At 37.6% G+C, this 27,703-nt stretch overlaps 2 protein-coding genes across 9 annotated transcripts in view; one reads left to right on the plus strand and one right to left on the minus strand.

Moving 5' to 3' along the window:
* Positions 1-27,703, plus strand: part of LOC127454369 (F-actin-uncapping protein LRRC16A-like) — a 217,576-nt gene that overhangs the window by 123,978 nt on the left and 65,895 nt on the right. For all 4 annotated transcript variants that reach the window (XM_051721518.1, XM_051721520.1, XM_051721517.1 and 1 more), the window contains exons 14-20: positions 3,253-3,330; positions 3,487-3,563; positions 5,524-5,628; positions 5,734-5,803; positions 9,522-9,603; positions 10,936-11,035; positions 11,188-11,242. In XM_051721518.1, the coding sequence (XP_051577478.1) occupies positions 3,253-3,330; positions 3,487-3,563; positions 5,524-5,628; positions 5,734-5,803; positions 9,522-9,603; positions 10,936-11,035; positions 11,188-11,242 (567 nt within the window). The remainder of the gene's footprint in view (positions 1-3,252; positions 3,331-3,486; positions 3,564-5,523; positions 5,629-5,733; positions 5,804-9,521; positions 9,604-10,935; positions 11,036-11,187; positions 11,243-27,703) is intronic.
* On the minus strand, positions 15,619-24,732 carry LOC127454420 (CMRF35-like molecule 8). 5 transcript variants are annotated; one of them, XM_051721610.1, is made up of 7 exons: positions 24,535-24,732; positions 23,932-24,261; positions 23,533-23,607; positions 16,957-17,028; positions 16,758-16,859; positions 16,003-16,055; positions 15,619-15,882 (listed from the first exon to the last, which is right to left on the minus strand). In XM_051721610.1, the coding sequence occupies exons 1-7, from the start codon at positions 24,572-24,574 to the stop codon at positions 15,730-15,732; spliced, it is 825 nt and encodes a 274-aa protein (XP_051577570.1). In that variant the 5' UTR covers positions 24,575-24,732; the 3' UTR covers positions 15,619-15,729. The 5 variants fall into 5 exon arrangements, 3 of the variants coding, with proteins under 3 accessions (XP_051577570.1, XP_051577569.1, XP_051577571.1); XM_051721609.1 differs by having other exon boundaries at positions 23,932-24,269; XR_007899529.1 differs by having other exon boundaries at positions 16,003-16,052; positions 16,758-17,028.

Here is a 27,703-nt window from a genome sequence, read left to right on the forward strand (position 1 = left end):
AGCTAAATGAGTCTTATTTTCTGGCAAGTTTTATCATCATTCTTCATTAACAGTACAAAAACATGCCGCACAGTCAAAACCTCAAGTAAAACTGAATTATTACCAATAACAATTTGCTTCCGCCATGATTCTTTAATCAACACGCCCTAAACTCGGAAAGTCGGGGTTTGAAGAAAATCCAGAGATTCCCTCTCGTAGTTACGACTTTGTGGTGGCGTTCATGTACTCGTAAATATGATCATTCTGACAGGACTTGAACGCATCATTACAATACGTAAGACAAGCAAGCGAGAGTTGGTAACTGCAGCAGCTCCTGACACGTGATCCATAACTCATATTTTATTGGTCAGGGCATTTCATTGCCAGGCAAAGAAAAAAAAGTACACACTAGCCATAAAAAAACTCATTTTGTAGGCATGCAAATGTTCGCTCCAGGTGTGAATGGCCCCTTAGGAATTCATTGTTTCTATGCAAAATGTTAATCGTGGCGAAAATTTGCATTTGGTGTTGCCTTAAGGTATTGATTTAGCATGGGTCCCATGATATTAGAGGCTGGTATTGTGCCAAAGCCAAAACTTTGGTATTGATCCAATCCTAACTCCAATATCAAGTATTGACATCTAATATCTTACACATTCACCACCAGTCTTGTTTAATATTTAGCATTTGTTTTAAAGTGTAGTGCTCACACATATTGATTCATGTTCAGTCCACAGTGTCTGTGCAATCTCTCTTTACTTTAGACACACACAATCCCATGCATCATTGATTCTCTGTTCTCAGCACAGTATTGATGTGAGTGTCTTTGTGGAGTTGTTCTCTGTCCGGCAGATGTATATCAGCAATGCATGTCATGGTGTACAGTTACCGTTCTGACCTCACAGTCAAGGGATTTAATGCATGTCATCAGGACAGGGCTAAATACTTCAGGGAAGGTCGCAGGTGAAAAGGCATTTTGATCAGACTTACTTTTGATGCTTTTTTAATGCAGTTTCTAAAGCTCATTAACTGGTGACAGCACTTAAGGGGGACAAGTACTTCTGTGTATGATTTGAAATGTTACTGTGGGCTTGAGAGTAAGGTCTTTTGATTACAGATAAGTTTATTTAAAGGCACAGTCTGAATACAGTACCTTTCCCCTTCAGGTTTAGATAAATGCAGAAAAATAATTGAATTACATTGCACAACTTATGGAGCTGTTGTGCTCATATGCAGGCATCGCAAGTTTTCATCCAGTTTGCGTCAAATACCCATCTTGCCCACCATTATTTTCTGTCAGCTCTCAACTGTCCTATAAACCTACAGTATACTGTATCTCCATAATAGAGGTTAACCGATTGTGGATTTTGCTGATACTGATAACTAAGGTGGTGGAAAATGCAAAAAATAGATTAATCAGCTGATGGTCTTTAAAATCGATTTATAGAATAATTTATTAAAAAACAATTCTTAGTCTTTCCTTATTATGACTACTTGCGAAATAAATAAATAAATGGACTTACAACATTGATATGAGTTTAAATTATTTTTTTAGCTTACTTGTAGAGATCACACAGTGATCCGAGAAGCAGGAAAGATGACTTGCCTACCCGGATGAGCAGTCTGATACGTGGATGTGTAGTTGTAACTGAGAAACATAAGACCGCTAGATGGCGCCATTGACCAATCAGAATTGAGTATTCCAGAGAGCCGTGTAATGAATTTAATATTAACCAAATTAAGCTTTTTGTAGCCTATATATTCACTAGATGAAGGGTTTTGTATATATATATATACTTTACCAGATGAGGTTTAATGAGGAATAAGGTTTATTATTTCTTACAAGATATGGAGTTCAAAGCTGATGGGGCACGTTTCAATATAGGCCTAGTCGCATGTCCTAATTTGAATTTAGATACTTGATTATCTAATCGAAATATGCATTTAAGTGAGGATAAAAATATGGATGAGTATTTTCAATAATGAAAGATTGAGGAACACGGAGGAATATAAGAAAAAACATAATTAAAAAAATATCAGCATCTATCAGCATATACTTTTGCAGATAACCGATAGTTCCAAAAAGCAATCTATCGCACCGATTAATCTGTAAAAACAATATATCGGTCTACACCTACTCTGTAATAATAAGATTGTGTTTTCTCTAGCAGTGGTTTTGTATGTTGGTTTCTACCATCTTGTTCAAAACCATCTTAAAATAGAATAATTTTGTAAAGTACATTTTCTCTATCATCATATTTTTATTATAACTTTTGAGTTAAACATGCCAGCATAATCAAACCACGCTGTTATATATTCATGCAAGGATCAACTATATTATAAAGATTACTGAAAAGTTGAAATGTGTTCTTAGGACAAAAGCGTTTTTCATATAAGTCAGGTCGGGGCATGTTGTCACATTTTTATCGAGGAAAGTCATCACATGTCATAAATTTATACAATTCACAATATTTGTTGGCCAAAACAATGTTTGGATGTTTTAGTATGTTACCTTTTCCAGTTTTGTTGTTTCATGAATCGATTTGTGCCCCATAATTATTTTACTTGTAAAATTTACAGTAAGGTTCCATATGTTAACATTAGTTAACAACGTTAGTTAACATGAACTAAAAATTAACTGTACTTTTGCAGCATTTATTAATCTTAGTTAATGTTAATTTCAAAATATAGTAATACATTTTTTAAATCAAAAGTTGTATGTTAACATTAGTTAATGCACTATGAACTAAAATGAACTAACAATGACCCCCTTCAATGGTCACAAAAAAACCTAAGCCACTGGCCTACGCCATTGTGACAACTTACCCCCATATAGTGTAGCAACATCCTCCGCTATTAGGACAAGTTGTCACAAAAGCCCAGCATGTGTTCAATGAACTATCTTGTTTGTTTGTTTGTTTGCTTGTTTGTTTGTTTTTTGCATTAACAGTAAAAACGTATAATGTATTTTTTTTTTTTTTTTTTTTTGTAGCCAAGTGTTTAAGGTATATGACTATGTAGAAATTGATTTTCAAAATTAAACCAGCTCTGAGAAATATTCAATGGGGTAAAAAGTGACAACTAGCCCCAGTCTCCCCAATAATAAAACAGCCTGCAATTAAATTAAATAAAATTAAGAAAATAGTAGTTTATTATTATTATTTACATTTTTATTTAAAAAGCTTGTATTTAAAAAAAATACACATGCTGCATCTTATATTGATTACTTTAGTATTAATGTTTGTCATTTAATGTGTCTCATTTATCTTTCAGAATTTCTACAATTTCCTCAGCCAGCCCAACAGCCTGCACACCCTGGACCTATCCAACACAGACTGCTCACTTGACTTAGTGAGTTTCAAACTGTGACAATACTGATGTGAACTTGTGTTTTTTTTTTTTTATGAAGTTATCTCTATTATTTCCCTTTTTGATGAGCATATACAGTATGTACAGTAGCTGTTGAACTGATAATGTGAGGTGAATTCATGTTTTTCTATATGTTAGGTGTGTTCTGCACTGCTCAGAGGCTCCATCCAGCACCTTACCATCCTTAATGTGTCAAAAAGCGTCTTTGCCCTCAGGTAAACACCTACTCGACTTCATAATTTCAAATCTGTATGACTTCTGTGGAACAAAAGAAGAAAATTTTAACACTGAAGAATGCTGATGCTGCTTTTTTTTGAAAATCGAAAGGAAGTGAGAGCTCTGTCTTAGAATTGACTGTTCCATGCATCTATAATCTTTGTTAATTAGCCAATTATTATTTAAATATTAGTAATTTAGCAGAATTTTATTTTAGATTTGGTGAAGAATGTACCATATGGAGTAGTGAGAGCAGTGTATTCAGCTTACGATAGAGCCTTTGGAAACAGATCTCCCATGATACCGCCAGGCTGGGCATGCCTGATGGGCCTCCATCGATGTATTGAATTGGTGTCCAGTTCTCTCTTTCACCCTTTTGGTGTGTTTATGTTTGAGGAAGGAGCTTAAAAAAACAAGAGCGAGAAAGAGAGATTCAGAAGCATGAGGTTGGGAAATAGATAGATTTGAATTCCCAGGAGGTTTATGGCGTTATGAAGGCCGAGGTCGAGGTCATCTGAGAAGGGCCATAATACTCCAACCTGCTTTCAATCACCTCCCGCCATTTATGACTTCTCAACACTATAGACATTACCATAGATGTTTACAGTAGATTCTCTGACACTGTTTACTCGTGGCATAAACATCCATCTGGGATAGAGATAGACTAATATGAATTTATAATGAATGATACGATACTGATTATTTTGTGTTTAAGTGTCCGATAACCAATTTGCATAATCTATTGTCAATTCTTGTTTTATTTCTGCTTTTAGGCACATTTATCACTGCTTTGCAAAACTAACATTGTGCACAGTCTACAAAGAACTATTTTGACTAGTTTTAATTGCAGTATACACTTGTTCAAAGCCCCTCACTTAATTAAGATTTAAAATGTAAAGTCTTTTGTGTCCAACTATATAGGTAAACACAATATTAAAGAACCGATAACCGATTAAGTGGAAAAGTGTAAATATCAAGAAAAAATAATGTTCAAACCATTTACCAGCCTCCGTATCTCCAATCTGGGGTGATCCGATCACAAGTGGATAGCACTAAATGCAGGTGTAAATGGGGCCCAAAACAGTTTGTGATCCAATCACTTAAACCACATTCGAAAGTAATTGAAAAATCATGTGACGAAATCACATTTGCAGTATAAATGCAAATGCCTCCTGATGCATCCCGGAAAAAGAGAAAGACCCGCCTACTAACCTGGTAATCATCCATTTCATTAAAAACAAATTGTTTTTAATGAAATTGCTTAGAATTCTACTCAAAACATCACATTTTTGGTTAAAATTTAAATTTGGGCGTACACTCACTAGTCACTTTTTTAGGAACACTATGGTCCTAATGAAGTGTCCGACATGGTCTTCTGCTGTTGTAGCCCATCCGCCTCAAGGTTCGACGTGTTGTGCATTCTAAGATGCTATTCTGCTCACTACAATTGTGAGTGGTTATCTGAGTTACCATAGCCTTTCTGTCAGCTCGAACCAGTCTGGCCATTCTCCGTTGACCTCTCACATCAACAAGGCGTTACCCAAGGATGTTTTTTGTTTGTTTGTTTGTTTTTGGCACCATTCTAAATAAACAAGGCACTGTTGTGCATGAAAATCCCAGGAGATCAGCAGTTACAGAAATACTCAAACCAGCCCATCTGGCACCAACAATCATGCCATGGTCCAAATCACTGAGATCACATTTTTTCCCCATTCTGATAGTTGATGTGAACATTAACTGAAGCTCCTGACCCATATGTGCATGATTCTATGCATTGCACTGCTGCTACACAACTGACTGATTAGATAATCACATGATTGAGTAGGTGTACAGGTGTTCCTAATATAGTGCTAAGTGAGTGTATATTTGGAATGCTTTTGAGACATATGTTAATACCCGGTGTAAACAGGGCCATTGTGAGCTTGACTTAACTTGATATGTGTTTTTATGTCTCAACAGGAAAGGTAAAGATGTGCCTCCTGCATTTAAACACTTCTTCAGTAGTGCAATGGTTCTGAACACCATCAACGTATCAGGAACCAAGTTAGCCCCAGAGGCTTTGAAGTAAGACTTAAAATACCAAATACCCCCTCAATATGACTTTTACATACATGTTTTTTCCTGATATGTTTGTTAAAAAGACAATAAAGATAATTTGTCCTCTCATAGAGCTCTTCTGTTGGGTCTTGCCAGTAATCCTAATGTTAAAGATGTCTCTCTGGACCTCAGCTGTTGTGAGGTAACATATACATTTGAAGTCAGAAGTTTCCATACACCTTAGCCAAATACATTTAAACTCAGTTTTTCACAATTCCTGACATTTAATTGTAGAATTGTAAAACATTCCCTGTCTTAGGTCAGTTAGGATCACTACTATATTTTAAGAATGTGAAATGTCAGAATAATAGTAAAGAGAATTATTTATTTCAGCTTTTATTTCTTTCATCACATTTCCAGTGGGTCAGAAGTTTACATACACTTTGTTATTAATTGGGAGCATTGCCTTTAAATTGTTTAACTTGGGTCAAATATTTTGGGTAGCCTTCCACAATCTTCTCACAATAAGTTGCTGGAATTTTGGCCCATTCCTCCAGACAGAACTGGTGTAACTGAGTCAGGTTTGTAGGCCTCCTTGCTCGCACACGTTTTTTCAGTTCTGCCCACAAATTCTCTATCGGATTGAGGTCAGGGCTTTGTGATGGCCACTCCAATACCTTGACTTTGTTGTCCTTAAGCCATTTTGTCACAACCTTTGGAGGTATGCTTGGGGTCATTATCCATTTGAAAGACCATTTGTGACTGAGCTTTAACTTCCTGGCTGATATCTTGAGATGTTGCTTCAATATATCCACATAATTTTCTTTCCTCATGATGCCATCTATTTTGTGAAGTGCACCAGTCCCTCTTGCACAAAGCACCCCCACAACATGATGCTTCCACCCCCATGCTTCACAGTTGGGATGGTGTTCTTCGGCTTGCAAGCCTCACCCTTTTCCCTCCAAACATAATGATGGTCATTATGGCCAAAATGTAAAATTTTTGTTTCATTAGACCAGAGGACATTTCTCCAGAAAGTAAGATCTTTGTCCCCATGTGCACTTTCAAACTGTAGTCTGGCTTTTTTATGGTGGTTTTGGAGCAGTGACTTCTTCCTTGCTGAGCAGCCTTTCAGATTATGTTGATATAGGTCTCGTTTTACTGTGGATATAGATACTTGTCTACTTGTTTCCTCCAGCATCTTCACAAGGTCCTTTGCTGTTGTTCTGGGATTGATTTGCACTTTTTGCATCGAACTACGTTCATCTCTAGGAGACAGAATGCGTCTCCTTCCTGAGCAGTATGATGGCTGCATGGACCCATGGTGTTTATACTTGTGTACTGTTGTTTGTACAGATGAACGTGGTACCTTCAGGCATTTAGAAATTGCTCCCAAGGATGAACCGGACATGTGGAGGTCCACAATTCTTTTTTTCTGAAGTCTTGGCTTATTTATTTTGATTTTCCCATGATGTCAAGCAAAGAGGCACTGAGTTTGAAGGTAGGCCTTAAAATATATTCACAAATACACCTCCAATTGACTCCAATTAGCCCATCAGAAGCTAATTTGCTAATTGCCTAAAGGCTTGACATAATTTTCTGGAATTTTCCAAGCTGCTTAAAGGCACAGTTAACTTAGTGTATGTAAACTTCTGTCCCATTGGAATTGTGATATAGTCAATTAAAAGTGAAACAATCTGTCTGTAAACAATTGTTGTAAAAATGACTTGTGTTATGCACAAAGTAGATGTCCAAAACTATAGTTTGCTAATATGAAATCTGTGGAGTGGTTAAAAAATGAGTTTAATGACTTCAACCTAAGTTGACTTCAACTGTAGCTACTCAGTTTACCTATTTATGCATGTGCATAAAAAGCTATATTAATTTTTACTAATTCATTCATTTTAATATACATGTTTATGGAAATTAACAACAAACATGTTTTGATTGTTTAACCCTTTTTGCAGTTTTTTTTAAGCTTACAGAGTTGTTTGGCTTATGTGTTAATTAAACTGAGTTGTGCAGTAAGTAATTCCATGTTGCTTATTGCTTTCAAATCCATTGCGGCATAATCAACGCCGGAGTAAATGGAGTTAAATGATCATTCTGGGGCAACAGCATTTGTGGCATACTGTCGAATACAACAAAGACTAATTTTGACTCATCTCTCAGTTTGTATAAAATAATGTGTGTACAGTAATGCATTCACAATGGAGGTCTATGGGGCATGTTCATTTGAGGCTTTAAAAGCAGCAATGTTAAGCTTATTTTTTGTTAAAGCACTTTATTCTGTCATTTTTATAATTATTATTATTTGAGCTGCAAAGTTGTCTAAATCATCCTTTTGAAGTGGATACTACTTTTCTATGTGGATGAAATTGGCTCTAAATTAAGTTGTATTTAATTCAAACTGGCTTCCGATTGAGATATTCATCCTTCATTTACTGTACATAACATGTTAAGCATATGGGAAGTGTTTTTTAAGGGTGGATTGGTCTTTATTGAGTGTATGTTTTATCCTGGCAATATCATACTTCCATGGCAGCAGAGTGTTTTGAAGTTTGGAGTAAGGAGCCCTGAGGATTTTTGCCGTTGGCAACGTTTTGACAGGTTTTTATACTTCTAAGAAAGGCTCACGCTGATGTTAAATGATGCTCTGTAGTGAAGATATTAAAAAATACAAGCAGAAATCATTTGAAAGATGTGATAAAACCATAAAATGACAATCATAACTCACTATGGAAAAGCAGAAAGCTTTGCAGAATCTGTTTATTTCATTCAAATTGTGGCAGTCTGGGTCAGTATCTGGTGTCTGATCTCCAGTGCTTCTCTAACGTTTTAAATGCCTCAGAGCTGTTTAGACCCCCGATGTTCATGTTGCTCTCAAATGTCTGTGCGTTGCGCTGCTTGCCAAGGCCAGCAATTTACAATGTAAATGAGATGCATGTATGTGTGTGTGTTCTTGCTCAAGAACGCAAAGCAGTTTAGCATTCTTAGCCAGTGGCTCAATATGTCTGCTTGCACACAGACACACTCTTGCTGAGATTTTACATTGCAAAACAATTAAGATAATGAATTTGTACTAATGGGTGGAAAAACTAATTAGATAAATCCCAATGATATCAACCGTACATAATTGTTGCTGAAAGATCACACTGGTTGTTTTGGTAGTGAAATTAAGCCCGGTTTTGATGGATCTCATTTTATTAAATTGTCTTTGTGTGTGTATGTGAGTGTGTGTATTAGTAACTGTTGGCTGTGTTCTAACATGTATGTGCATCACTTTTTCTTTCTGCTCCCTAAAGCTTGGTCACTGTGTAAGTATCACTGTAGCAAATGGCTCAGATTATCAGATACCTGCATTCATATAGGTTCATCCATGCTACCAAAATAATCCCCATTATCATGCTGACCCACTCTCTAAACCTGCCATAGAGCATCTCAAGTTTTAAACAAACTCTAGGTACTTCATTTATACTTTCATTTCATGTTTCATATGTATCAGAGTAATGATGTCTGACTCCCAATAAGTTGCAGGGTTCCTACAGACATGGAAAACCTAGAAATATCAGGGAATTTCAAAATGGACATTTCCAGGCCTAGACAAATCACAGAAATGAATAAAATCCTATTAATTAGTAAGAAAAATAATGGAATATCTATAGTGAATACATTGTTTTAGTTATACTCAGCTGTGATGTTTTTCATTGGCTTAATGGGGCTAATTTTGAGTGCAGTCTCCATAAAATGATTTTTAAAAATCTGTATGGAGTTTTCACAAATGACTGGAAAAGTCATGGAAATTACTTTTTCCAAAGGTGTGGGAACCCTGATTTTGGCATCTCTGAGCTCTGAAAGATCTGATCTCCTTAAGATCTGTTTCTCTGATAGTTCTGTCTTGCTTTTTTGTTGGTTTTCAGCTGCGGTCCGGAGGCTCCCAGATCCTGGAAGGCTGCATTGCTGAAATTCCCAACATCTCTTGTCTGGACATCTCTGATAATGGTCAGTCAAACAATATAGATTCCAATTGGAATGCTGAACCATGTGCTGGACGCATGCACCTCCAAATCAGTTTGCATCATTGTCCACCAAAGTCTTTTTTGTCCCAATGTGCAGTGATCAATGCTTTTAATGAGCAAGTTTTATTAATTGCATGACAAAAGTTGTGCTTTTATAGTTAGTGATTAAAGGTTTGTACTCCAATTGTTTTGTTTAGAAGGCGTTGACCTATTTAGACACTTAATGTAGTTCGTCTGCTTCTCAGTAAATTGCTAATTGACTTTTTCAACATGAAAACGTGTTAAGGGGTAGGTTTTGATTTTTGCGTGTCTTAGAATAACACTTTCATATGTAACAATTAGTTAGTGTCAAATGAAAATTATATAATTTCCTCACCCTCATGTTGTTCCAAACCTGTATGACTTAGAACACAAAAGGAGAAATTTGGAACTATGTTCACATTGCTCTGTTCCATATAACACAAGCCCTAAGTGACCAGACACTGTCAAGCTCCAAGATGATAACAAAGCCAAGTTATTGTAACAAATTACAAGGGGAGGTTTGATTAAGCGGAGAGAAAACTGCTTTAAAAGAACAGTTCACCCAAAAATGAAAATTCTCTCATCATTTACTCACCCTCATGCCATCCCAGATGTGTATGACTTACTTTCTTCTAATGAACACAAACAAAGATTTTTAGAAGAATATTTCAGCTCTGTAGGTCCTCACAATGCAAGTGACTGGTGGCCAGAACTTTGAAGGTCCAAAAAGCACACAAAGGCAGCATTAAAGTTATCCATATGACTCCAGTGGTTAAATCCATATCTTCAGAAGCGATATGAGAAGTGTGGGTGAGAATCAGATCAATATTTAAGTCCTTTTTTACAATCAATTCTCCTCCCTGCCCAGTAGGTGGCGAAATGTATAAATAATTTGTAACACCAAAAACAAAAGAACAACAACATGAATGTGAAAGTGGAGATTTATATTAGAAAAATTACAAATATTGATCTGTTTCTCACCCACACCTATCATATCGCTTCTGATTTTGGAGCTTTAAAATGTTGGTACCCATTTACTTGAGGACCTGCAGAGCTGAGATATTCTTCTAAAAATCTTTGTTTGTGTTCATTAGAAGAAAAAGTCATTCACATCTGGGATGGCATGAGGGTGAGTAATTGATGAGAGAATTTTCATGTTTGGGTGAACTTTCCCTTTAAAAGAGCTTTCATCTTTTAAAAGTATGTTGATTTTGTTAGACTTGTTAGTTCATGCCATATATAATGAAGTTCCCATTAATTTTGTGCATTTTTTTGCATTTTGTGGTCTTCACAGGTCTGGATTCTGATATGGCGACTCTTTTAGTATGGCTGGCCAAGAACCGCTCAATAAGACATCTGTCGTTGGGCAAAAACTTCAACAATATCAAATCAAAGTAAGTGAGCACTATACAGTGTAAGATGCCACATGTACATCATATACACAAATAAAAGTCAAATATCTACACATGTTGTTTTTTAGTTTTAGTTTTTTTTTTAAGGTTTTAGTTTTATTGTTGTTTTGTTTTTTTTTCTCCTTAATGCGAAGAAATCTAGCTCCAGTCTTGGACAACCTGGTGCACATGATTCAAGAGGAAGAATCGGTAAGAGATCAAAACAGTGATGTCTTTCCATGGTTATGGTAATAACCATGTTTTTTTGGACATAGCCAAACCTGTTAATAAGAAGTGGGCGTCCACATAGTTTTGATTATGCGTGAATCAAAATACCATGGGTTTACCATCTAATACCATCAATGGTACCACCACAATGCTTTTTCAAAAAGGGGTTTACAACTAACATCTATCTGTTCATATATCCATCCATCCATCCATCCATCAAAAAAAAAGAAAAAAAGAATGAATATATAAGAATTATATTGGATTATTTTTTTTATGCATTTGTTATGGCATCATTTTTAAACTTCTCTCAGGCTTGTGGACCAGGGAAGGTGCATGTTTTGAACTGTTTGTCTTGCCTTTTGGGTTCAGAGTCAGTGAACAGTAAATGTTCCGTATCTGTAGTGGAGGCTGTTTTGTGCTGAAAAGTTTAATGGCTTTGAGTTACTGCTATTATAGGGGCAACTGTTTATCTGTGTTTTTGTGAGAGTATGTGTGTTTGGGTTGGAGTAATGGCCTTAGACCCCACAGCAGTGCATTTCTGTGCAAGAGATTAATGGATGAATGCAGTTCAGGCTCTCTGAGCTTGTGGGCTGCAGATATGCAGTTTGATTGTGCTTTCTCTGGTATGCGTGACCCAACATGAACCGACCAATGTGACATGACAATCAGTGCATGCTAATAGGACTAACAAAGTCACACCATGTCTCCTGCTATCTGTGTTTGAGTGTGTGTTGAGCGCCTGACAACAGAATTGTGATTGTGCTCTCTAAGCGGCGAGACACACTTCCAACAAATAAATTAGAGTCAGGAAAACATTTGCCACTCATGAGGAGAGGGAGAGTGAATATCTCTTAAAGATTGTCAGTGGATATCACGGCACTGGGCTGATATCTCTAAATTTCCACAAAAGGGTTGACACTATCAAATCAGAAATTGGTTAAAATACTTTCTCCTTTCTCAGCTTTAACCTCCTGAGACCCCCGTGTGACTTCTGTGCACATTTTCATTTTCAATTTCATTTTTTGATTTGTAACTAGTAGCACCTAATAAACAAGCAAAAAAAATAAGAAAATTCTAGAGCAAATAGTTTTCCTAAAAATGTATGTCCTCGTATGTGGACAGCAGGACTAAGTTGTGAATTTTCTGAAATACCAAGCTATAGAATTCCTATATATTATGTGTGCAGGAGTGTTGGTTATTCATGTTTTTGAGACGTTACAGACATTACATCAGAAATTAGCATAATTAATTCTGATTCAAAATAATGGCCAGCATAATCAAATCACTGCCAATCATGTGAAAATAAAATGTTGCATTATAAGTCCCATGTCTGCCAAACATGTTGAGTGGTCCAAACATCATCTGCAACCTGAAACTGAACTTTTGGTCTGATTTTAGGAGTGAATGCACTTACCTGCATAGGAAAGCTATAGGATGCACCCTTGCTCCCTGTTTAGTGAATGACTTAACCTCTAGTGTCTGTCTGCACTGGTCTCAGAACAGTTTGAAATGCACCTTATTTTCATCCTAACTTCATATTAAGCCTCTGAAAGCAACATTTTTCAGCTTTTTGATGAATGCATTTATTCTCAATAAAACTCCAGTCATATTAGTAACTTTATACAAGCTGTTTTATTCTACATGGAGAGGGTCTCCTCATGGGGGCTGTCATGTTATGATCACATGACCATCTGAATACTACTCGCTTAATCTCAGTAAATGCCCTTTTATTGGACACTTTCACTCACAAATTAAATGAATCATGACTGACTGTGAATAGTGAATTTCTAAACTGACATTTAAAAATGAAATCTATTGCATTTGAATAATGCTGCATCCAAGCCACTAGGTGTCAGTGTAAGCCTAAAATGATACAAAAATTACTGCGTGCACCTTTAAAAAGATCCAACTGAATGGCTTGACATTTGGGTTTGGGTGGGACATATCAAAGTTTTTGTACTTTTTTCTTCTTTTTTTTTTAATAGGCAATTGGCTCGAGTTTCATTACAGCAATGAACCATGCTTTGCTACTTGATGGTCTCTTGCAGAGGGAGGGACATTCTAATTCTAGAGAGCATTTGATTGGACAGAAATCTTGGTAGTACCGCATGAGTCATCAATATTTTGGTCTATTTTTTCCAGAAGAGAAAGACTGTAAATTTTAAATGTGTGTATATCTTCTAAAAGGGAATTTTGTCATAGTTTAAGAGTATGCTAGCATATAGATGGCTAGCACACATGGACTAAAATTCACAAAACTCTAATTTTCGAGTTTTCAGTATGCGGAGACCACAAGTAAACTATTTGTAGGTTGATTTCCTAGAAAAGGTTAAAAACTGTGGCTCTGTGGTGCTTTCAAAACATTGCTTTGTTTGTTTTAGCATTCCGACCAGCCCAACACAGCAACAGTGCTGGGGAATAGTTTACTAAAAGTAGCGATGCTACTGACTTAAATTTAAATTTACTGAATTAAGTTTTTTCAGCTGTTTTCCCAATAGTGTAGGTTTTCCAGTAACGAGCTACAATTTCCAAATAGTAGCGCTGTTGAGTGACAAAAAGCTAGACTCGTAACGCTGTATTGTGAACGCAGCAATAGAGCCAAGGGAGTAATCAAACACGCTAACCTAAACCATCCTCTCTCTCATGTAGTGCTGGGAAAACCAAATGATTTAAGTGCTTTCAGACAGTTCATGAAAATGAACTAGTTCACATGAATTCATTCACATAGATTCACTGATTCCCCATGCAGCCACTTTACCTTCTTTTTTTGAAGTGAAAACTTTTGTTAATTGTTTATCACTATTTTTCAATTCCGGTATTTAAAATAGTGTTTATAGTTTTATTAGAGTATATTAATAAAAATGTATGCATTTGAGACCAAATAAATTTCAGAACTTCCTCCCCAATCCAACATTTATTGAAATAGCTTATATATATTTTTTTTATTATTATTTATATATTTTTTCCTTTTTCTCCCAATTTGGAATGCCCAAATTGGAACCTGGAAATGCCCAATTCCCAATGTGCTTTTTTTTTTAAGTCCTCTTGGTTGCATAGTGATTCGCCTCAGTCTGGGTGGTGGAGGATGAATCCCAGTTGCCTCCGTGTCTGAGACCGTCAACCCGCGCATCTTATCATGTGGCTTGAGCGTGTTGCCAGGGAGACATAGCGCATGTGGAGGCTTCACGCCACACACCGCATTTCTGATATCAGAAATCTGAATATAGAGTATATATGCACGACTGGGGCAACCTCAACTATAATGGATATGACAGCAAATCCACAGCCTGTATCTACAGTAGGCTAAACATTGTTTATTATTTTACATTTGTGGATGTTTACAGAAGTGGATGTTTTACATAGAAGTATTAAAACTTGGCCAAAAAACTGTTTATTTCTAATATTCAAAGATAGGGAAGTGAATGGTCATGAAAAATGTAATTGCTAAAATTAAATGGTAATTAGCTTGTACTAATTAGTAACATGTAATATGTGCATCATGAACACTGTAAAATAAAGTGTTACCCAAGAAACTCCATAACATTGTAAGTGGACCACAAGGATTTATATACATACATATATATATATACACACACCGATCAGCTACAACATTAAAACCACCTGCCTAATATAGTTTAGGTCCCCCTCGTGCTGCCAAAACAGTGCCAACCTGCATCTCAGAATAGCATTCTGAGATTATATTCTTCTCACCACAATTGTACAGAGCGGTTATCTGAGTTACCGTAGACTTGGTCAGTTTGAACCAGCCTGGCCATTCTCTGTTGACCTCTCTCATCAACAAGGCATTTCCATCCACAGAACTGCTGCTCATTGGATGTTTTATGTTTTTGGCATCATTCAGAGTAAATTCTAGAGACTGTTGTGCATGAAAATCCCAGGAGTTCAGTTAATGTTCACCATCAACCATCAGAATGGGGGGGAAATGTGATCTCAGTGATTTGGACCATGGCATGATTGTTGGTGCCAGATGGGCTGGTTTGAGTATTTCTGTAACTGCTGATCTCCTGGGATTTTCACACACAACAGTCCCTAGAATTTACTCTGAATGATGCCAAAAACAAAAAACATCCAGTGAGCGGCAGTTCTGTGGATGAAAATGACTTGTTGATGAGAGAGGTCAACAGAGAATGACCAGACTGGTTAGAACTGACAAAGTCTACGGTAACTCAGATAACCGTTCTGTACAATTGTGGTGAGAAGAATATAATCTCAGAATGCTATTCTGAGATTGGGATTGGCGCTATTTTGGTGGCACGAGGGGGACCTACACAATATTAGGCAGGTAGTTTTAATGTTGTGGTTGATTGGTGTGTGTGTGTGTATATATATATGTGTGTGTGTGTGTATATATATATATATATATAGAGAGAGAGATAAAATGTGTATAATATGACCTTAAGTTAATTACAAGTATGTTATATGCACAAACACACACAGTTAAAATGAAGCTAGTTTCTTCTGTTAGTTTTAATGTTTAGACATTGATAAATTGGATCAGGCTGATTCAGGTGTAGAGTCTGGTAGATCGAGTTTTGGCACTTGCTACTGTCTGATTGATTGTACACGTTTTCAGTCTTCTGGCCAATTTCATAATTATCAGTCTAAATAAATGGCAGAAAAAGTCAGTTATTTAAAAAGCTTTTGTTATGGCTTACTTTATTTAATACGTTGAGATATAGAGCCAACAGCATTGTGTACTACTACTGAAACCTGTGACTCACCCGTGTATTTGCACTCTTCCTGTACCTTGTGTTTTGCAATGCCGACACTTCTGCTGGGAAACACAGACAAAATAGAGTATGACAGAGGAAATTGGTTCTTTAATATATATATATGGTGGTAGTAAAATAATAATAATACAATTATAATAATATTGTTATCATAATCTGAATCACCATTGTAATATGACAATTTCGAATACACAACAATACAAAGACATTTTATTTTTGCACTGTATGTAAATGGGCATTTGACTTGATCAGATGTGTTTTCGCTGTCCCTTCAAAATAAATATGTAAATATTTCAAAATATAAGTTGTGTGTGTGTGTGTTTGTGTGTGTGTGTGTATATATATATATATATATATATATATATATATATACACACACATGTATGTATGTATGTATGTATGTATACACACTCACTGAGCACTTTGTTAGGAACACCTGTACATCTACTTATTCATGTAATTATCTAATCAGCCAATCATGTGGCAGCAATGCATAAAATAATTCAGATACAGGTCAGGAGCTCCAGTTAATGTTCACATCAACCATCAGAATGGGGATAAAATGTGATCTCGGTGATTTGGACCATGGCATGATTGTTGATGCCAGATGGGCTGGTTTGAATATTCCTGTAACTGCTGATCTCCTGGGATTTTGATCTGGGTATGGTTTGAGTATTTCTCCATCTTCATCTGCCAACTACCTACATGTAAAAGTTTTGCATAGAGGTATTCATCATGAGACTTACATCCTCTCCTATTTTTTTGGCAGAAGAACAGTGTTAGTCCAAAGGCGAGTAGAGTCACAATCAGAACAGAGATAACAACAATAAGAGGAATCCTCATCCAATCTGAAGAAAGCCACAAATGTATTTTTTTGGTTTACATTCAGAGACAGTACATACTGTGTACAGCACACAATTAACAGAAGTTGTGTTTTTTACCAACCTGATGATGCTGTTGACTGTTTGTATTCTTTGGACATTTCAGTAACAGCTGACAGTGTTGATGTGAACAGTCCTGGGGATGTTATGATGAGATTTTGAACAAGACAAAAGTTAGATAAGCTTTATTGAAAAATAGAATTAGCCAAACTTTAAGTCTACACTGTATATGTCGGGGCCTGGGTAGCTCAGTGGTAAAATACGCTGGCTACCACCCCTGGAGTTCACTAGCTCGCTAGTTTGAATCCCAGGGCGTGCTGAGTGACTCCAGCCAGGTCTCCTAAGCAACCAAATTGGCCCGGTTGCTAGGGAGGGTAGAGTCACATGGGGTAACCTACTCGTGGTCACTATAATGTGGTTCGTTCTCGGTGGGGCGCAGGGTGAGTTGAGCGTGGTTGCCGCGGTGGATGGCGTGAAGCCTCCACACGCGCTATGTCTCCGTGGCAACGCACTCAACAAGCCACGTGATAAGATGCGCGGGTTGACGGTCTCAGACACGGAGGCAACTTAAAAAGCACATTGGAAATTGGGCATTCCAAATTGTGAGAAAAAGGGGAAAATCAAAAAAAAAAAAATGTCTACACTGTATACGAATGGCACATTACTATTGGTCAAAACATGTTTGCTCCCATTATAATCAATAAAAGCTGTCTACAATGGAAACATCTACAGCATCACATTTTGTCGTCAGTTGAATTAAAAAAAGAAAAAAAATTCTTACATTTTTTTTTTTTTTTTTTTTTGCCTACAGCCACTTTATTTTCTCCATTCATCTGAAATAAATTAATTTTACTAACAAATCCTTTGTATGACTTGACTGTTGTATTTATTCGAAAAACTTCTGACCTTTACATCAAAGCCAGCTCGTGATGACTCTGGTCTCATCTCAGTTAATTATTTGTATTTCTTTTTTTTTTTTTTTTTTTTTTTTTTGTGCTTTTATCCACATGTACTGTGTACACAGTTGTAGCAATATTAACATTCTAATTCTAATTGTGAAATTTTATACAATAGATATACAGTACAATGGATTTCCTTTGAAAATAAAGTTTGATACAAAATTATTCACCAGTTTTAATGTCCAAGTCCACACTTTTGGACATTGGCTCAGCGATCTCACACCGTAAACCGGACTTCACATTCCTCAATGCCGACCCGCTGTTTACAAACACGCAAGCGGAGCCCTTTGTCTGGGCAGCACGGCCGCGGAAACGCAGGAGGAAAAGGGGAAACAGAGCCGGCGTTCTCATCAGAGTAAGACGCCGCGCAAATGGACCCCCGCTACCCACTATTCTACTGGCAAATGTTCAGTCTCTGGATAACAAGCTCTGCGAGCTGAAAGCGCGGATCTCTTTCCAACGAGAGACGAGGGACTGCTGCGTTATCTGCCTTACGGAAACTTGGATGTCTGCGGAGATTCCAGACTCAGCCATTGAACCCGCGGGGTTCTCCGTGCACCGAGCGGACAGAGCGAAAGACACAGACCGGGCACTCAAGGAACTGTATGGGAGTATAAGTGAGCAGGAAACCGCGCACCCTGAGGCCGCGTTCATTGTGACCGGGGACTTTAATAAAGCCAGTTTAAAATCAGTCGCACCAAAATATCACCAGCACATTAGTTTCAACACACGAGGGGACCGGGTTTTGGACCATTGCTACTCTCCGTTCCGGGATGGCTACAAATCCCTCCCCCGCCCACCATTTGGCAAATCGGACCACTCTTCCATTCTGCTTCTGCCCGCTTACAGGCAGAAACTGAAACAGGAAGCACCCACCCTCAGAACGATCCAGTGCTGGTCGGACCAATCAGACTCTACGCTACAAGACTGTTTTGATCGCACGGACTGGGAGATGTTCCGGTCCGCCTCTGATGACGACATCGAGCTTTACGCTGATAGCGTAATGTGCTTCATCAGAACGTGTGTAGAGGAAGTGATTCCGACCAGAACTGTGCGAATCTATCCGAATCAGAAGCCGTGGATCAACAGCGATGTTCACGCAGCACTTAATGTGCGGACCTCCGCTTTTAATTCCGGGAACGCGGAGGAGCATAAACAAGCCAGTTATGCCCTCCGAAAAACTATCAAAACAGCAAAACGCCAGTACAGGAGTAAGATTGAAGGACAGTTTAACACCACCAACTCTAGAAGCATGTGGCAGGGAATTAACATCATCACGGACTTTAAAGGGAATAAAAACTCCGCCATGAACACCGCTGCCTCTCTACCGGATGAGCTAAATACTTTTTATGCTCGTTTCGAGGGAAATAACACCGCCCTCGCGGAGAGAGCTCTCACGGCCGAAGCTACAGAGGTTAGTTCACTCTCCGTCTCTGTAGCGGATGTAACCCGATCCTTCCGACGGGTGAATATCCGCAAAGCCGCGGGTCCAGACGGCATTCCGGGCCGCGTCATCAGAGCGTGCGCGAACCAGCTGGCTGGTGTTTTTACGGACATTTTCAACCTTTCCCTCTCTTTGTCTGTAGTCCCCACATGCTTTAAAACATCCACCATTGTGCCTGTTCCAAAACAATCGAAAATAACTTGTTTAAATGACTGGCGTCCTGTTGCTCTGACCCCCATCATCAGCAAATGTTTTGAGAGACTAATCAGAGATTACATCTGCTCTGTATTACCACTCAATCTTGACCCGCTGCAGTTTGCTTACCGTAACAACCGCTCCACTGATGATGCCATTGCATCTACAATACACACTGCTCTCTCCCACCTGGAAAAAAAGAACACTTATGTGAGAATGCTGTTTGTAGACTACAGCTCAGCATTCAACACCATAGTGCCCTCCAAGCTAGATGAGAAACTCCGGGCTCTGGGCTTAAACAGCTCGCTGTGCAGCTGGATCCTGGACTTCCTGTCAAGCAGACGCCAGGTGGTTAGAATAGGCAGCAACATCTCCTCATCACTGACCCTCAACACTGGAGCCCCGCAGGGCTGTGTTCTCAGCCCACTACTGTATTCCCTGTACACACATGACTGTGTGGCAACACATAACTCCAATGCCATCATTAAGTTTGCTGATGACACGACGGTGGTAGGTCTGATCACTGACAATGATGAAACAGCCTACAGAGAGGAGGTGCACACTCTGACACACTGGTGTCAGGAGCACAACCTCTCCCTCAACGTCAGTAAGACAAAGGAGCTTGTGGTGGACTTCAGGAGAAAAGACAGAGAACACAGTCCAATCACCATCAATGGAGCACCAGTGGAGAGAGTCAGCAGCTTCAAGTTCCTGGGTGTCCACATCACTGAGGAACTCACATGGTCCGTCCACACTGAAGTCGTTGTGAAGAAGGCTCATCAGCGCCTTTTCTTCCTGAGACGGCTGAGGAAGTTTGGAATGAACCGCCACATCCTCACACGGTTCTACACCTGCACTGTGGAGAGCATCCTGACTGGCTGCATCTCCGCCTGGTACGGCAATAGCACCGCCCACAGCCGCAAAGCACTGCAAAGGGTGGTGCGAACTGCCAAACACATCATCGGAGGTGAGCTTCCCTCCCTCCAGGAAATATATACAAGGCGGTGTGTGAAAAAAGCTCGGAGGATCATCAGAGACTCCAGCCACCCGAGCCATGGGCTGTTCTCACTGCTACCATCAGGTAGGCGGTATCGCAGCATCAGGACCCGCACCAGCCGACTCCATGATAGCTTCTTCCCCCAAGCAATCAGACTTCTGAACTCTTGATCTCCCACGATCAAAATACATCAGCCCTGCACTTTATTACTCTTTTATCTCACACCGGACTGTCATAAATTATATTACTGTCATTATATTATGTCTCTCTTAACAACTGACTATCAACCGACAGCCTGAATGTCAATACAGTACAATACTGTACATTCTATATATATACTTTTTTTTCATATATATTTTAATTTTTATTGAATAATGTGTATCTATATAGTATCTATATAGTAAAAAACAAAAAAAAAAAAAACAAAAACAGCATATTGTATACTGTGCAATGTATGTTATTATTGTATATTGTTGAGTGTAATTGTGTATAACAGATGTTTAAATTGTGTTGTGTTAATTTGATGTTTTAAGTTGTGTAATTATGTATAACAGATGTTTAAATTGTGTTGTGTTAATTTGATGTTTTAAGTCGAGTTTAATTATGTATAACAGATGTTTAAATTGCGTTGTGTTAATTTGATGTTTATTGTAGATTGGCGTATGTCTCATCACTGTCACGACTGCTATGTTGATCGGAACTGCACCCAAGAATTTCACACACCATTGCACTTGTGTATATGGCTGTGTGACAATAAAGTGATTTGATTTGATTTTGATTTAATGTAGTCTAGCATCAAGCTTAGAACTGATTAGTCCATTTTAGTTAACTTTCTGATACAATTTAGCCATTTACACTCGCATGCAAGAAACAATATAATTATCAAAATATTAATAATTACTGTCTTGACCAACACAAAATCGGTATCGTTTGAAAGCTTAGATATACTTTCCAGAAGTGTTCCATTTTCATAATTGATTAATAATTTTGCCCTGTACATATTATTGTAATCAGTAAAAACATCAGACTCATCAAATAGCCATGTATCATATGTTGTTTGAAAGCTCTAAAAGAGTAGAATACAAGCAGCCTATTTGTTTTACTCGCAGACAAAAAGTATAGCGAGTAAAAAGTATAGCGAGCTAAGTATGTCTTCCACATTTATGTTTCATGTTAACAGGTATTGCTCATATGCCACTTTTTCACTTACAGCTTCACAAAATATAAGCAGAGAATAAAGTATCACATGCCATTACTTAGAGGAGATGATTATCTTTCAGTTGAGCATACACACAAGTTAATCGGATGCATTGATCATTAGACACGAAGCACAATGTGCACACAGTATCTAGCTATCTGGCATTTTGCAATCTGGCTGAAAACACTTTAGCTTTCCTGGATCAGATGACGTCACTGGAAATTGTATTGGGTTCAGATCGGTACAAAAATGCATCCATATTTGGGCAGAGAGACTGGTGTTATTGGTGACTATTACATATGGCCACCAGGAGATGGCACCAAGTACGACACTCAGTGATGACTCAGATGGCACAGAATGAAACACATTCTGTGAAATCTCACTACTAAAATCATATCTGCATGCCATGCAAACCTTTAGTCATTTTTGTGTTTGTATGTATAATAATTTTTTATGTACAGTTATTATGTTTTATTTGTTTAGAGAGGCTTTTGGACTCTAGGATAAATTATTATTGCAATGCTATAACGTTTGATTACGTTGTCATTTCAACACAAAAAAAAATTCTCAGTTACAGTTGACAATAAATTGAGAACGCTTGGGAACAAAACAAAAGCAGTTTTTCGGAGCCACCTTATTTAAACCCTAAGGTATATAATGTCAAATCACAAAAATAAGATTCTTAGGCTGTGTGTCCACCGAAGCGTCCTTAGGCCAGCGTATTTTTTCAATTGTTTGCAATGGGAGTGCCGTGTATTTAATAAAAGCCAACAACGTGACGAGTTGTTGAGCGTCTATTCCACGCTTAGTGCTGCACGCTTGGCATTTTTTCTGGTCTCCCAGAGTTGAAAAATTTTCAACTTTGTGTAAAACGCACTGCTTGTCACTGTCACTTTTTACCCAGCCATCCAATTATAGTGGAGGCGGGGCAGTACAAATACCACACCGACCAACCATCACATCCTACTTGTGCGACGACTGAACAACAATGGAGGAGAAGTTTGCTGGTCTCTGAGTCTTCATGTCTGTACCAGATGACATTCCTGGACTACCACAATATTAATATGAAAAATAATGCTCCAGCCTTCCCTTCATCCAGAGCAAGTACTCTACCTTGTGCTGACATTTTTACATTCACTTGTTGATAATAACACAAACTATCTGTGAAATTAGTTACTTGCAACACATTACTTCCGGGATATTCCGTATCATAGCAACCAAAATGTCTCAGCTGAAAAAACGCTGCGCCTTCAAAGCGCTCTCAAGCGCTCCCAGCTGAGCATTTTCAGAAGAGCGCCTGGCATTTTCAGCTGCAAAAAACACTTTGGTGCACACACGGCCTTAGGCTGTGAGTCTCAGAATTTATCGTAATCTATATCATTAAAAAATTACATTTACATTTATGCATTTGGCAGATGCTTTTATCCAAAGCGACTTACAGTGCCCTTATTACAGGGACAATCCACCTGGAGCAACCTGGAGTTAAGTGCCTTGCTCAAGGACACAATGATGGTGGCTGTGGGGATTGAACCAACAACTTTCTGCTTACCAGTTCAGTGCTTTAGTCCACTACACCACCACCACCACCACTCCATGGTCACCACACCACTTTTTACAGTGATACCAAACTCTTGACCCTCCTTTTTTTATTTTTGTATAAGCCTTTAATTTTGGGTATACCACTGAAACATGAAATCTTTAGAAACAGAACTTAAAGGAAAACATGCAACTTTGATGCTTCCAGTGCTGGAATCTGTTGCGAATCAAGATATTGTGCCATGGCATATCATCGGTTGCTTCCAGTGTAGACACAATGTAAGGTGACCTGAAATGGAAGTGATTTTTACCTGTCGTCATGTTGCTGTGTGATCTGTCTGTGCATTCGACAGAGGGTCTGACTGTCTTTTCTTGTGGTTGAGAAGCTGACAAAGACATTTAGAATGATAAATGTAGAAATGTATTTCAAGCCATGCAATATTCTTGAACTGATTCTGGAATAATTAAGGAAGCTCACTGAACATCTACTTCAATTAAAATATTTGTCATTTTATGGATATTCGTTGATTTATCAATAGACACATCTGATCATCAACAAATATCTTTGAATTGACACTGGAATATTTCAGGAAGGTCATAGAATATCAATGGAATTCAATTGAAATATGTACGTAATGTGAAGGACAGTCATGTAAAATCAAAGGAAACATCTGATAATCAACTTACGAAGTAAGTTACAGCACACATACCTGTCATCACTGAAAGTTTGACCAGAACAAAAGTTTCCACACTATGACCTTTGCCAACTGCACAAGCATAAAGTCCAACATCATTTTCAGTCAGGGTATCTATTGTTACTTGAAAAACTTTCCTCTGATAATAATCATGCATAGATACTCTGCCATCACGGAGAAACTTTCTTCCTTTTAATGTGTAAATGGATTTGATATTGCGTCCTGGTGATATTTTGAAGAAGTATTTTGGGTAGAAGGTGTTCTCTTGTGCATAAGTGCAGTCAATATTGGCTGTTTGACCCACATATCCAGTTACACTGAGTTCACAAAGTGTATCACAAAGAACTGCAACACTAACAGAGAGAGAGATTTATTTTAGCTCTGTTATACAATATATATATATATATATATATATATATATATATATATATATACACACACAGTATCGGTTTATCTAACCAGTTTTTCCTCAGAGGACTTTTACGCTAGAATAAAGACAATTAAACCTTAATGCAAATGATTAAAACACATTTTGCATATTGCTTACTTAAAGTGTGAGTTGTCACATTTGTCAACTCATTATTACAAAATGTAAAGTGTGACTGTTATTAACCTTACCTGAGTAGAGAATGAAGATGATCAAAAATTTGCCAATCATTGTTTTTCATAAGATAATATCACAAAAAAGCTTTGCAGTAATTACACCAAACAGAAAATGTGTTTGATTTTTAATCACTGAAGTTGTCCATGGTCAGCGGTTGCTTCTACTGTGTCTGATTAAGCTGCATTTGTGGAAAGCTGTTCTGACGCATTGCATTGTAGTGTGTGTTAGAAAATACAAACACTTCCTGTGACCTCTGCTTATGTGTGTACTTACATGTACATGCCAAACTTTTTTTTATGTAATATTTAGCTTGTATAATTTCTTTTTTTTTCTTTTTTGTTTTTTTCTTTTTTTCAGTTATCATCTTGAAAGCTTTACAAATTGGTGGTTTTAATAAATATTTGAAATTCTTTAAACATTTTCCATTACATTCACTTAAACTGCAATATAAGCACAGCAATGGGCCCTCTGTGGTCTTGGGCTCAGAACTGCAGGAAGTGGAGGAAGACAGGGTTGAGAATAAGCACCCGCTTTTGGGCATTTGTGCATGCAGGCGTGTGTTTTCTATTTGTGTGTTCTATTTCTTAACATCTCATTCTGTCTGAAAAGAAAGGGAGGGGATTTCAGAGAACATGAAATAAATGGTGTAAAACACGTTTTGTAAAACCCCTTGATTTGCAGCCACTGACCAGAGATATATTTGTTATCTGTGTCAAACGTATACACTATATGGGCAGAAGTATGTGGACACCACAATATATATGCTTGTTGAACATACATTTTTAACCCTCCTATTGTCTTAAGAAACTACACCCTCCTTTTGTCCTTTGGGTCATTTTTGACCCATACTCAAATCCATTAAAAATGCATAAATTCTTGATTAATGTACAAGGGCACTAAAAAACCCCCTTAAAGGTGCACTCAGTAACTTTTGTCTTTGTGTCATCTTGGACTTACACTGACACCTAGCGGCTTGGATGCAGCATCATTTAAAATCAATAGTTTTCAGTTTCAGATGCCATTGTAGAAATTTTGTGTTCACAGTCAGTCATGATTACTTGAATCAGTGAGTGAAAGTGTCAAATTACTGGATGGTTACTGAGATTAAGTGAGTAGTATTCGGCTGGTCATGTGATTCTAACATGGCATCCCCCATGTGTGGACCCTCTCCATGTAGAATAAAACAGCTTTTATACTTTTATACTTTTGACTTCATTTTAATGCTGTTCATGATTTCCTACATATATTGCAAAATTACAATTCATGTCTTTAGGAGTTAAACTTTTTTAATGAGGAAAATTTTACTGAGTGCACCTTTAACAAAAATCTGTTTTATTGTGGTCCCAAAGTGTATAATGATAGAGGGGGAAATGATATATTGTGAATATTTATGGGTATTCATTTATGGAATATTTATTTTTTTAAATAAAAAAAAGTTTGGCTAAGGATGTCTAAATTTACATTTATTTCAATCACTTTTGGTATTTTATAATATCTCAACAATATTACAACAATTTATGTTTTATTCTGCTTGTAGAACATTGGCAGTGTACATTTTAGAGTTACAAATTCAGTACATGCCTATATCACAAATGAATTCTGATATTCTTTTCCAGCATTCAAAATGGCCCAGTTTGCATCATATGAAAAAAAAAAGGAAACATTTTACATTTAGGGTGGCCATACCTCATCATCGAACTCTTTTTCTGACCTTTAAAAAGCACCCAACCGAGATTTCTAAATTGCCTTAAATGCTTTGTTTTCATGTTGACGTTCTCTCTACAGTTTTTATACATTGTGTATCAGATACTGTGCATCAGTTTTACATTTTACCATCTTTTTATTACTTCTTCTAAATCTTCCTTTACCCGAATATGCCTACTTCCCTACTATATAGTATGCCAAAAGCAGTGTCAAATGAGTAGAATGTCCGAATCCTCCGCATTCATGAAACATTAGGCAAAAGATTTAAGGATGAACTACTGCATCCGCAAAGATTCTGAAGTGTGAAACCACTGGACTCTTTAATGACCCATAATCAGATTCAAAATGCTGGATCACAATAAAATGACAGAAAACCGCCAGTCAGATGGCTCTTTGCTACTGTAGGTGCAATATATACCAAGAAAGTTGTTCCTTGTGGTAAAATTGTATTTGTTCTACAACCCCAATTCCAAAAAAGTTGGGACAGTATGAAAAATGCTAATAAAATCAAAAAGGAGTGATTTGTAAATTATATTCACCCTTTGTTAAATTGCAAGCACTACAACTACACATTATATGATGTTTTACCTTGAGAATTTCACTTTTTAAAAAACATTTTTTTTTTTTTTTTTTTTATGTACAGTAATTTCAAATCAGGTAATTACAACTCACTCCAAAGAAGTTGAGACAGGGGCAATTTAAGACTAATAACAATTTGACAAGTTAAAATAACAAGGCAATATGAAACAGGAGATGTTAAACAGGTGAGGCATTTGTGTCATTAGTATATAAGGAGCCTCCAAATACAGCCTAGCCTTTCAAGAGCAAGGATCATTCAAGACTTGTCAATTTGCCAACAGATACTTCAGCAAATAATCCAGCACTTTGAGAACAATGTTCCTCAAAGACAAACTGTAAGGATTTGGGGCTTTTCACCCTCTACAGTGCACAATACACCGATCAGCCACAACATTAAAATAACCTGCCAAATACTGTGTAGGTCCCCCTCGTGTTGCCAAAACAGTGCCAAATCTCAGAATAGCATTCTCAGGTGATATTCTTCTCACCACAATTGTACAGAGTGGTTATCTGAGTTACCATAGACTTTGTCAGTTCTAACCAGTCTGGCCATTCTCTGTTGACCTCTCTCATCAACAAAGCGTTTCCATCCGCAGAACTGCTGCTCACTGGTTGTTTTTTGTTTTTGCCACCATTCAGAGTAAATTCTAGAGACTGTTGTGCATGAACATCCCAGGAGATCAGCAGTTGCAGAAATACTCAAACCAGCCCATCTGGCACCAACAATCATCCATGTGATTATCTAATCAGCCAATCGTGTAGCAGCAATGCAGTGCATAAAATCATGCAGACACGGGTCAGGAGCTTCAGTTAATGTTCACATCAACCATCAGAATGGGGAAAAAATGTGATCTCAGTGATGTGGAGCGTGGCGTGATTGTTGGTGCCAGATGGGCTGGT

This window comes from Myxocyprinus asiaticus, chromosome 16 (assembly GCF_019703515.2).
Source record: "Myxocyprinus asiaticus isolate MX2 ecotype Aquarium Trade chromosome 16, UBuf_Myxa_2, whole genome shotgun sequence".
Lineage (NCBI taxonomy): Eukaryota > Metazoa > Chordata > Actinopteri > Cypriniformes > Catostomidae > Myxocyprinus > Myxocyprinus asiaticus.